The 13174-nt window shown below is 39.5% G+C and overlaps 1 protein-coding gene across 2 annotated transcripts in view; it reads right to left on the bottom strand.

Annotated features, from left to right (window-relative positions):
- Positions 1-13174, bottom strand: part of si:ch211-168k14.2 (phospholipase D1) — a 46446-nt gene that overhangs the window by 7419 nt on the left and 25853 nt on the right. For both annotated transcript variants that reach the window (XM_037538953.1, XM_017720922.2), the window contains exons 14-24: positions 12347-12551; positions 11394-11525; positions 8613-8738; positions 7702-7820; positions 4297-4410; positions 3586-3696; positions 3164-3249; positions 2912-3025; positions 2008-2057; positions 1242-1376; positions 326-479 (exon numbers count right to left, since the gene is read on the bottom strand). In XM_037538953.1, coding sequence (XP_037394850.1) covers positions 326-479; positions 1242-1376; positions 2008-2057; positions 2912-3025; positions 3164-3249; positions 3586-3696; positions 4297-4410; positions 7702-7820; positions 8613-8738; positions 11394-11525; positions 12347-12551 — 1346 coding nt within the window. The remainder of the gene's footprint in view (positions 1-325; positions 480-1241; positions 1377-2007; positions 2058-2911; positions 3026-3163; positions 3250-3585; positions 3697-4296; positions 4411-7701; positions 7821-8612; positions 8739-11393; positions 11526-12346; positions 12552-13174) is intronic.

Raw genomic sequence — 13174 nt, 5'->3', positions numbered from 1 at the left:
TATCCATTGTGTTGGATATGGATATGGTAGAAGTTCAATGGGGACGTGGTGATGCCTGGTGAGGCTTTCATCATAGCAGGCAGTGTATGGCACCTCCAGGTGAGGCTTTCAGTCGCATGGCAAAACTAAAAGAACTCTGTTGTGTTTCTTTGCCCAGCTAAATAAAGGCCCTGCTGTCCATTATAAATTGTGAAATTGTAAGATAATTTTGTTAGAGGTTCTCATTCTATAACTTTATGTACATGCATTGCTTAGGACCTGAGAGTTGGTTCTATGGATTTATTAACAATAACTATTCAAAATAATCATTAATTATTGAACCCACCTGAAACACTCCACTCTTAGTGACCAGGCAAATCTCCCAGCCTGGTAAATCTCTCCGTCCATGAGTGAGTCCTGGAACACTGAGTCCTCCACCACCACCGCCATCTCACTGTCTCTCTTTCCCAGCATACTTCGGTCATTTATGTTAGCAGAGCCTGCAAAAAGCACAGCCAGCAACCCACCCTCACTGAGCACAATTACAGACAACAGGACCCTTTATTAATCAAAATCTAGACTTCTGTTTTTGATCTTAATCTTACTCATAAGCAACTGTTATGAGTATTGGCAGTAATTAAAAAAGGAAAAAAAAAATCAAATGGCAGTACATGCATGTTACAGCAACACTGTTCTTGCTTTAAAGAAAAATACACTGGATAATACACTGGAATCATGCAACCATTCAACACATTTGAATCATCCAAATCTGAAACACTATTTTATCATGTATACTGTGTGTACTGTGCAACATATAAGACACAGCTATGAGAATGAGCAATCGAAGTGTGGGGCTACATACAGACACTTGGAGCTTAAGAATACATATAGTGATTGATGAAGGGGGTTTGTATTTTCTGCTAAACATCTGAGGATGTTATTCACGACATGTCCAGAAGAATGTCAAGAACAGCATGGCTTGCATTAGACACTACTGCCATCTACTGGCACTACAATACATTACAATACAATCTATTCAAACACACACATTCAGCTCACTGCTCAGAAGCCAAGCCCTGCAGGTATATGCATAAGCCTAACAGTGCAGTGAACTGATCATAATATTAAGCTTATTTGTTGTGCTGGAGAAAAAATTAGCTATGCTGCTGGAACAGACTACAGAGGATCAATATGAAGCTAACATTTACTTGCACCATATATTAACTTCTGTGTTTGATTTCTGTACATACAGTTAGACTAACCAATGATGACAGTGCAGTCATCCACGATCATGAGCTTGCTGTGAACATAGATGAGTTCAGTGACCAGGCGCCCGTCCAGATCAGCGTGAGTGCGCAAGCCACAGAACGAGATGTAGTTGATCCAGCAGTCTGACACTGCATTGACATATGGACACACATAAACATGCATATAGTCACTCCTTCTGCTCATCAAAGCTCAGCTTCCAGGTGACTAGTTTGACAATTCATCAGATTAAGTTAATATAAAGCATCTATTCAGGCAGTTTGCATTAAATGCAATGTATCCACATCTTGAATCTAGTCAGTATACCATGTATTTCTTAATATGAGATTGTTGTAAGAATATTATAAAGATTATTCAGTTTATTTCTTTTCAATTTACATATTGACTGACAATTTTGCTTGCTCCATGACATTATGCCAGACAATTCAGTTTGTTTCAAGAAATAATGCTCAAAAAAAGCAAAAATCATCTCCCTATAAGAACAACCATTTCGCAATTTTTATATTCCTACATATTAGATATACTGACTAGATTGAAGCTGATTTCCCTTTCCAAGATACCATTTTTGCGGTGTACACTAAACAAAGAATTTTGCATTAAACAACTGATCACCATAAATCAATTATAATCAGTTGATTATTTAGACCTTTAGTCATTAAGCAGTTATTTATTTATTATTGGGTACATGAGTCAACACAGTAATGTGTCAGGAAAAATTGTTAGATGGTGAAAGGCACGGACAACTGAAGGAGTTTTACTTACTCACACATTTGAGTCTCTCGATAATGGAGTAATCTCCTCTGCACATGGTCCTGAAGATACAGAGACAGAGACTGATGTCATTCTCCTCACATGGGGACTTCCTTTCACCAATTTACCTATTCATGCTCTGTCCACAAATGTATTCTTTTGTAGCTGCTGTCGCACTTGATTAAATAAGCTTCACAAAATATTGGCAAACAACACATTAAACCTAATGAGAAACTGCAGCATGAAACTCAGGTCAGATCTGAGGCTGTATTCCTAAAGCATAATAAATAGAGTGAAGTCTGGTCCTAGATCAGCACTTCTACTGAGAGAAACCTTTTGAATATAGGGTCAAGTGTCTAGTTGAGTTACACATACTCTGTGTAATATGGTGAAAAGATGCTGTTTGGGCACTTCCTACGGTAGCTAATTGTGTGGGTCACAACATTAACCGGCTGGCAGTGTTGAAACATCTAAAGTAGGCAGGACCTACAAAATCTACTTTCTGTCTATAAATGAGTTGTTTGTTCCTAAAAAACAATTATATAACAAAATAGGCAATGCACTGTAACCCAAATATATTATGTTTCTTGCTTTGAATGAGATTTTTGTCAGTGTTCTGTGAAGCTTGTTAAACCAAGAGTAACTAAGAATGAACGCACTTGTGGGTGGAGCACAGATAAGTCAATTACATACTTTACTTCTTCTCCTGACCAATCACTTCTCACTCACCAAAAGCCAGTGATCAACACCCCCCCCACCCCCCCAACTTCAGCCTGTAATGGCCTCTATGAAGCTTACGACAGGCAGGACCTACATTGTTTCCGCATTACCAGCGTATAATTTGCAAAAAGCATGGTGTCCAGCCTTTAATTGAGGCAATTTGGTGATTACAGATGAAGCACGTGTTGGTGATTACCTGTAATTAAAGTACATGATTGCCTTTATGGCTTGGCCCCCTCCAGAGGATATGTCGCCTTCGAAGCCAGGCAGCAGAGGCATCACCACGTAAACCCTGAACTTCTTCTTCTCCCTGCAGAAGCCCAATGCCAGAAGCCATTCAACTGTCAGAGCAGACTACTGGACCAGACTGATAAGGGTCTTACAGTGAAAAGAGGTATTTTATGTTGGGCTGATGCAGAGGCAGTAAGAGAGAGGCATACGTCCACACCTGTATGCTCGAAGGATTCTCTCAGTTAGTGCGTCTCCGATACTGTTGTGGATGGTCTTGTCAGCACAGCTGATGAAGAACTGGTTCTGTCATATAGAACAGTTTAATGTGTGTTCAGTTCTACAGACTGTTCAAACTACTGTATAACAAATACACATATTGAAGTAATAATAACAAGAACAATTGACATATGATTGAAACATTTTTATTTCTCTAATAAAAGGTGGTATATATTAATCTAACATATTTCTTGTATGTGTAAAGCCTTATGAAGAAAATAAATCTCGACAGTGGTCTATATTCAAATGTTTTTCTTAACATGCATGTATTAAATACTATATCATATACTATGTACATGCATGGTATACTTGAATTATAGTAACAAATTTAGTTGAAACCAGTTTTAAAGTTGATTGACCTACCTCTATGTAGATGAAGTGTTTGCTGTTCTGAATGGCTGAGATATAGGCCAAATGAATAGATTCCTCATGCACCTTTGTGCCTATGGACCACTGACACACAGACCTCAAAACCTATAATTTCAAACCAAATCCATGCACATTTACAACTAAATATGTAATTTGAGCTCTCCCAGAAAAGAAAAACATGCAATCTGGAACATGCAGTGTAATCATCATGGAAAAACACTGACAATAGAATGGAATACTTCAAAGGCAAATGCACATGAGTCTAGGTCACCATACACAATACTGATCTGCAGTTAGAAAACTGTTGTATCAGTTAGTAAATTGTTGTTGTTTCCATAGTTCCCATAACATTGCATTACTGAAAAAAAAGACTTTGTCGATATGCCAGCTGGTGTGCCATTTGTGAGCCAGATTAATTGGCCAACATCAGTGCCTGAATGTAATAAAATGCCTGCAGCAATGTCCCAAGATCAAGCATAAGGCCTTCCCAGAAGAGTAGAGGTTTTTACAGCAGCAAAAAAGGACAGACTCCTGGCTAATATGCTTGATTTGGGAGGCAATGTTGAACAGGCAGGTCTCTGGATGCTTTTGGAATAAAATAGGGTTGCTATTACAGACTTCTGAAAAAAGAAAACAGCACAGCACTATTATCTTCCACATAAGAGGCATTGTGTTGCAATGTCTGATTTAGGAGATGATCCTCACCTGCACATTGGCCTGTGTATGTTTACCCCTCATCTCTGGCAGCTCACTGGGTGCAGAGAGAGACTTGGGCATGAGGCAGGGGTAACCCGTCGCCCCCGAACGCTTTTTCACCAGCTAGCAAATAAAGGACAGCTGATTAAAACCAGACAGCATGCAGCTTGTTGACTCCCCAATCACACCCTTAAAGAGTGCTAATTACCCCAGCAGTCCACACGGCCTGACGGGCTGACCATCGACCCGGCCCACTGGAAGAGCTCCTCATGAGACTTGCTTGAGGCTGAATGAAAGTCACTGTGGCCTCTTTTTGTCCTTAACAGTATGTCTGATTGCAATAAACGCAAGGCCATGAGGCTAAAGACATTTTCAAACCACATTTATGATGCCTATTGTCCTTACCAGACTAGACTGAGACTGCTTTCACAGGCCAGGCAAAGCTATGTTGTACTCAGATTTTTCTCAGGAAAGAAGCGTGTATGCTTTAACAAAAGTATAGAGTTGTTGGATCTTAATGAGAACTTCAACTGATTTTTAAAATTGTTAACTTGCATAATTATGCATAATTTAATTATTGATATGTAAACAAGGTCATTCAGAGTGGTGCACTTTAGAGAAACTCACCAACTCCGAATTGTTTACAATGGCGGTAACAGGAAACGGGTCACAATATCTATAATACAAACATAGCCGCTTTATTTACTGTCCAAAACAACCAGTGAACCAGTGAATCTAAATGGATCTACTGAATTTGTGAATAATGGTAAAACACTGGTAAATCTGAAAATATAAGTTCTCCTTGGGTAATGTTTTGCCTTACAACACCCTGCATTGTAGCTCTCTACCAATAATTAATTTAAAAATGGATTATGGTTTTGGTCCACTTAGCTTTAAGACGCATTAAACACTAAAGTTGTCTGACTGTGGAGAATTCTGACTTTGAAATAATTTTACATTTTAACAATCTAATTACAAAAAAAATTCCCCTTTATTTACAATCATTTTTATGTGTACATCACAATTCACATCACTGTAAATTAGCTCTCTCTCAAAAGAAACTTCACAAAGCATGGCTGAATCTTGACCTTGTACTAAAAACCTGATATTTGTTTTACACAATTTAATTAGCTGAAGTCATCCTGGGTCTCTACAACGCTTTCTTTACTCTACATTTCACACTTGAACGTTCTCACCCCTCTCGAAGGAAGTGCTTGCCGTGCAAATTAGCAAGATGTACTCCATGTCAACACTGACCGCAGGCTAAACAGTAATCTGGGCCTGGTGTTTTTAAACAGATGGTTACTAATACAATAAAAGTATTGAATTTATTTTAGCAGCAGGTAGCTCGGGCAATTAACAACTGGCATAATGTGTTGATTAAAACCTATTGAGTCCTGAAGGGAGGACTGATCTTAACTGGACTCGCGGGATGTTGGCAGCTATCCGAGTGGCAGCCCAAACTGCTCTGTCCTTGATGGAGAATCACAGCACCTAAATCTACGCAGTCTCCAAAGATAGCCTGTATATTTGAGACTGGACTGGCATTTAAGGGAGCTTCGTAGGTGTTGGATGTAGTGATGGAGTGTGAAGTGTGGCTATTGCTTCAGAGTTTTGTCGTCAGTGTTTGTATGAGGGGCTATTGTAGTATGCACGGTCTACCATTAAAAAGAGCACTCCAACTCTGTTTCAGTTTATCTCTGGTGGATTTACTTGAAGTGTTTGAAGTTGGTTCTGTGTTGAAAGTGCTCGGTGTACACTCTAGTTGACAAATAATGGTTGTGTTCACTTAACAACACTTAACAGGCTAAAAAGCAAATATACCTCATTGTAATGAGAACTGACTGAACTAATTGATGTTGATTGTTGATAGTTGATTGATTAATAATGTAAAAAATTTGCTCAGTTGGAAATATCTAGTGGACTAGCACAATGGAAAAGTAAAGAATCTTCACATAATATAATCTATAACAATTTTAGGCCTCTTCCTACAACCTTTAAATTATGTGGAGGCTCTTGAAACAAAAAGTTACTTAGAGGGGTTCTCTTTAGGGAACAAAAAGTGGTACTTCAATAGCATCACGTAAACAACCTTCCAGGTACTTTTACTTTTAAGAGTGCCTATTAAGCCAAGGTGAATAGGCATACATTTAATGTTAATAAGTTTGAAACTGTTTTTATAACCACTTAACAGCTGATTTTGACTGTGAATTAAACAACTACTACAAAAAAGCAAGAAGTCATGCAATGAAATGCTGATATGAAATCAGTCATCAGTCAGAAAAAGCAACAAAAAGCCCATGAGGTAAAGGGTCTTAAACGCTCTAATATAGCCATATCTCATACTGTCTCATACTCTCATTACTGATTGAATTGTTCTCACTTTGACATTCCTTCTTTGTGGTCACGATGAATACAGAAAATAGCAGAGTGCTGTTCTCTAATCATCACCAGTCAACTGGCACCAAAGGAAATAAATGAGAGTGCACTGTCTTTGAGCAGAGAATTCTCATTTCCCCTAAACACCTCATCAGAAGCATTCAGCCGCCTTTTGTTTGCCCTCCTGTGCTGTGCACACACCTGGCTCCCTCCACTTTAATTATTCACCAGGAGAGTGTCTGATCTGTAGCCAAGCCTGAAATATGACTGGCATATTGCAAAGGAAATCATACAGGCCTCAAACCAATTCAATTACCGAACAATCAAAGTAAAAAGGCCTCTAATTGCTTTAAAAGGGAGGCGGGAGAGCAGGCCCGCCATTGAACGCTGACGGCATTCAGCACAAGACACAATGCACAACTGCAGGGGGTGCTAAGCTCAAGCTAATAAAGATCACTTTAAAAAAACTAAAGGAGCTTGAGGAAGGGGGGAGTTGTGGTCCATGTATATTTTCTGATCTTTAATTGTGCCCGATTTTTTGTTTTTAGCACTAAAAGAAATAGGCAGAATGATTATTATTATTATTATTATTGCAGTAGTAATAGTGGTAGTAGGACTGTGCAGAAGTGAAGTATAGTGTATAAAATAAAATGCAATAATAAAATGTAGCATATATGAAGAACATTTAAGGGTGGAAAAAAATCTAAAAATACTGAATGAAAACAAAGATGAAAACAAGATCCTGAATAAAATCTAAATATATGTCACAATAAGACAAATTATTTAACGAGACTTAAATATATAAGACCTGAGAGCACTCAATGAAACCCAAACACATAAGATGAAATACCGGAATACAGAATGAAACCTGAATATATAATACAAAAACATATAAATATTTTATGAACCCCAAGAAAACCTGAGAAAACTGAAGTGTAATATGTAAAACCTGAATGCCACCTGAATATGTAAGACAAAAACTTGAAACAGGTTTCAAAGTTCTCATTATTTTGTGTCACTAAAATGTATTCCTACCTTTGTAAAGTTCCACCTCTGAATAAAATGTCGGGCAATGTCTCTTGCAGCTTTCCCGTGAACAGCCACTCCAATGTCATGCCAGGGCATTCTTGGTGTCTTATACCTATCAATGAAATCTTGACAAGATAAAAGCACACAAACAAACAATAACCTCTCAACATCAATAGCAGAAGGCACGACATCCTCAGTTTAAAAAGGAAGTTCATGAAATGGAGCTCGTCATGAATTAACTCAAGACAGGATTTGCTGGACTCTGTGACACTGATCAGCATAACAAATGTGGTGCCTGGGCCCCTTTGAGACGATCAAAGAAGGGCTTAATCTCTGTTCGTGAGGATGTGCCACCATCCTGAAGTGAGAGAATATTGTAATGTATATATGTGTCAGGCCTGCACATCTTCCTGCTGAGCCATAGCCAGACATCACTGTGTGAGCACCAGACCTTGCAATGCACAAAAGCAGAGATGCAAAAATAGAGAAAGACAGTGACAATGCTGTGAACTGACAATAACCCCTACTGTCTGTAGAATGGAATAGTTTGGAGCAGCTCAGGTAGTACAATAACTTCTGTCTGTTTTCCCCGCACATTTCTCTGTTTGCTAGAGATTGCTTCATTTGATGAATCTGACAGAAGGAATCAAAGATACGTATCAAACATATACTGTAGTGGAGCTTCTCATTTCTTGTTCAGTTTCTTGGTTTGTTTGTGTTGTATGACGTGATGCTGCTGGGTTATAGAAAAACCAAATAAAAAGAATCATGTCCTTCTGGGATGGGTGAGAGTATTCTTTGCTTCACTAGTCAAAATACATTGGTTCAGGGACTATAAGAGAATCGGAGGACAGAACAGTTATTATTTTTGAGATGCACTGTGCTCTGCTCAAAGTTTGATGCAAACAGTGTCATACCATCAAAAGGCTTGTTGAGCTTAACCCAGTCTTTAAGGATAAAGTTGCAGTAGTCTTTGCCATGCCAGAAGCGCGTCTCTCCGCATAGCTCTGTGCTGCTAATGTGACTTCTGAGGGAGCTGGTGTCTGCAATACAAAAAAAAAACAGAACTCTAAAACAGAAAAAAATATTTTGTGAGTAACTTTCATTTAGGGTTCTGTCTGCATGCTGGAAACTATGTAAAGACTGAAAATACATGAGAAGCCTCAATAAACAGTTTGAAAACTTAAATAAATAACTCAATCACAAAAAACTTTTTTTCCATTACCCAGTTTATACTGTCCATATACACTCACCGGCCAAAAAAGGTTGGACCACCTTTTGCCTTCAGAACTGCCTTAATTCTTCATGGCATACTTTCAACAAGGTGTTGGAAACATTCCTTAGAGATTATGGTTGGTTATTTGAGTTACTGTTGCCTTTCTGTCAACTCGAACCAGTCTGCCCATTCTCCTCTGACCTCTCACATCAACAAGGCACTTTCATCAACACAACTGCCGCTCACTGGATATTTTCTACCATTCTCTGTAAACGCTAGAGATGGCTGTGCGTGAAAATCCCAGTAGATCAGCAGTTTCTGAAATACTCAGACCAGCTGTCTGGCACCAAGAACCATGCCACGTTCAAAGTCACTTAAATCACCTTTCTTCCCCATTCTGATGCTCGGTTTGCACTTCAGCAAGTTGTATTGACTCTACATGCCCAAATGCACTGAGCTGCGGCAGCATGATTGGCTGATTAGCTATTTGTGTTAACAAGCAATTCAACACCTAATTGTACCTAATAAAGTGGCACAGAAGTGTATGGAAACTAAACTCCAAAGAACAACCCATTCTGAATTCAGTGTTTTTGTGATGACACGAAAACCAACAGATACTTATCCATATTCAGACTATAACAGTTAAGCTTTGCCCATTCACACTGAAGTTATGAGGAGTGTTTCAGGCCATACACGGTGCCACAAAAATGAAGCACAACACAGGGAAACCAACCAAAACATAGATTTTATGATGACTGAGTATGCACAGATATAAAAACTGTGGCCCTGTGGCGATATCTGACATTTTATCATATCTGCTGATGCCAACACAAACATTTATAAAAAATAGAATTCAGGACTACCAGGATCTACCTGGATAAGCATTACAGAGAAATATAAAATGTTTATATGTGTAACTTCAAGCAAGGATGGGGCGAGGTTCACCACTTTGTGAACAACTGTGTGAGCAAATAGTCCAACAGTTTAAGAACGTTTCTCAATGTGCAATTGCAAGGAATTTAGGGATTTCATCATCTACAATCCATAATATCATCAAAAGATTCAGAGAATCTGGAGAAATCTCTGCAAGTAAGCAGCAAGGCAGAAAACCAACATTGAATACCCATGACCTTTGTTCCCTCAGGTGGCACAGCATTTAAAACCGACATCATTCTGTAACGATATCACCACATGGGCTCAGGAACACTTCAGAAAACCACTGTCAGTGAACACAGTTCGTCGCTCCATCTACAAGTGCAAGTTAAAACTCTGCCATGCAAAGCGAAAGCCATATATCAACAACACCCAGAAATGCCGCCGGCTTCTCTGGACCCGAGCTCATCTGAGATGGACTGACGCAAAGTGGAAAAGCGTCCTGTGGTCTGACGAGTTCACATTTCAACTTGTTTTTGGAATTCATGAACATTGTGTCCTCCGGGCCAAAGAGGAAAAGCACTGTCTGGATTTTTATCAGCGCAAAATTTAAAAGCCAGCATCTCTGATGGTATGGGGGTGTGTTAGTGCCCATGGCATGGGTAACTTGCACATCTGTGAAGGCACCATTAATGCTGAAAGGTACATACAGGTTTTGGAGTAACATATGCTGCCATCCAAGCAACGTCTTTTTCAGGGACATCCCTGATTATTTCAGCAAGCCAATGCCAAGCCACATTCTGCACGTGTTACAACAGCGTGGCTTCGTAGTAAAAGAGTGCAGGTACTAGACTGGCCTGCCTGCAGTCCAGACCTGTCTCCCATTGAAAATGTGTGGTGCATTATGAAGCGCAAAATACGACAACGGAGACCCCAGACTGTTGAGCAACTGAAGTTGTACATCAAGCAAGAATGGGAAAGAATTCCACCTACAAATCTTTCAACAATTAGTGTCCTCAGTTCCCAAATTCTTAATGAGAGGAAAGGTGATGTTACACAGTGGTAGTTGGCCCCTGTCCCAACTTCTTTGGAATGTGTTACAGGCATCAAATTCAAAATGAGTGAATATTTGCAAAAAAAAAAAAAAAAAAGTTTATCCGTTTGAACATTAAATATCTTGTCTTTGTAGTGTATTCAATTGAATATAGGTTGAAACGGAGTTGCAGATCATCGTATTCTGTTTTTATTTATGTTTTACACAATGTCCCAACTTCATTGGAATTGGGGTTGTACAGTAAAGCGAATAAAATGCAAATATTTTATCAGAGTAGACCAGAGTCACCTAAACGCTCTGTTCTTCAAGAGTACAAGGAATGCATCAATAAAGGTTGACTTGAAATATCAGTCAAATCTAAACAGCTGCCTGATAATGTTTAACAATTATCTAGCCACATGGATACGATTCATTGTGTCATAATTAGAGATCCACAATGAGTGAAAAAATAGCAAAAAAGTAAAAAATGCAGAAAAAGCTGATAGCCAAACATCTTTTTCCTGCTATACCCTGCCAGTATTTTAATGGTGGAGAGAGTGTGTGTGTATCACTGACCGTGAGGTAGCAGGAGTGAGTGGTGAAAACCCAGTGAGCAGGAGTCACTAGAACGCAGAGACACACTCTTGGTGTACCAGTCTCTAGCAGGCAGCGATCTGGAGCTCACACTGTTCCTACTGCTGCAATGCTCTATACACACATGTACACATGTGCACGCACACACACACACACACACACACACACACACACACACACACACACACACACACACACACAACTGGGTTATCTATATACCCTATGTAAAGCCAGTACCACCACTGTGCATATGTCATCAGTAGACACCCTGCAAAGGCTGTGTTCAGGCCAGCCAGGTTGTCAGCAAGTTTGAACGCCCCAGTAGTTAATACATTTAAGTAAAAATAAGTTTACGCATTCTCTAAAGAGAACACAGTTCAAAATGCTTACTTTAATGTACATGCTCTACTTACTACTTATTATTCTATTTATTTAGTTTAACATGTTGAAAAAATAAAACAATATTATACAACTGCTTTTTTATGTATGTTAAATTTAGCAAATAACAGCAATTGTGCATTCAAATGTGCAGGAGTATATTCTCTGAAGATGACATGTTAACTTATTTTCAGTTAGAAAATTAGCAGAACATTTAATTCGACCAGGGGTGCTCAAGCTTTTGCATCCAACTTGATATGCTGCATGTCAGCAATAGTCGTGTTCAATAAGTTGGCTCAACGTTGGCTTTTCTTCTGAAATCGCTTGTAAATTCTGAGTGATTTTGTAGACGACTGGTAAAGGACTGCTGAAAAGGTTATGCTGGAAGACGTATATCTGTGTATGAATAATTAGTGCTCTGTAGTAGAAAACAATCAAAAACAAAAAATGTGCATCATTATATACCTATTTTATATACAATAATTTCAATCACTTATACTTATTACACTACAGTATGTCAAATGAACTATGAAAAACCCTGAAAGTGTTCCTCTTACTGGACTCTGTGGCCTCTGAGCTGCGTCTGCTCTTCTCTTCTGACGATGCTGTGTGGGGTTTGCTGATGGGGAGGGTGAGGGACACACTGTTCTCCCCCTGTTCCTCCACTGGCTCTCCTGTTCCATTTCCACCCAGCAGCTCCTCCTCCAGCACCACACTGAACTTCATCTCCTCATCCTCCTCCAGCACTGTAGCAGCAGACTGCTGCAGGACAAAGAGACAGTCTGGGTTACTTGTGATCTTAACCTATACATCCATCCATTCTCTAAGCCACTTCTCCGTCAGGGTCGCGGGGGGGGGGTGCTGGAGCTGGAGTCCTCGGGCAGAAGGCAGGATACACCCTGGACAGGTCGCCAGTCCATCAGAGGGCAGACAGACAGACACAGACGGTCACTCACACCCAGGGGCAATTTAGCATGTTCAATTGGCCTGACTGCATGTCTTTGGACTGTGGGAGGAAACCGGAGAACCCAGAAGAAACCCATGCAGACACGTGGAGAACATGCAAACTCCACACAGAGAAGACCCTGGTCGCCCAGCCAGGGAATCAAACCCAGGCCCTCCTTGCTGTGAGGCAACGGCACTACCCACCACGCCACCGTGCCGCCTCAACCCATACAATACCGTTTAATAGTTTTCAGTCACTTTTTTTAATAACAAAATCAATTTTGTTGTAGGTACACATATACAATGATTGTAATATAATGTTAGTACCCTATACATACTGTTTTTTTTTTGTTTACAACTGACACACTAATAAAGCACCAGAAGGTAAAATGTTTTTAGAACAAAGTTTTAAATTGGTCAATAATATATTGTAATTATTT

Source organism: Pygocentrus nattereri, chromosome 6 (genome assembly GCF_015220715.1).
Source record: "Pygocentrus nattereri isolate fPygNat1 chromosome 6, fPygNat1.pri, whole genome shotgun sequence".
Classification (NCBI taxonomy): domain Eukaryota; kingdom Metazoa; phylum Chordata; class Actinopteri; order Characiformes; family Serrasalmidae; genus Pygocentrus; species Pygocentrus nattereri.
Note: the sequence above shows the minus strand (reverse complement) of the source record. Positions and strands in the feature narration are given on the sequence as shown.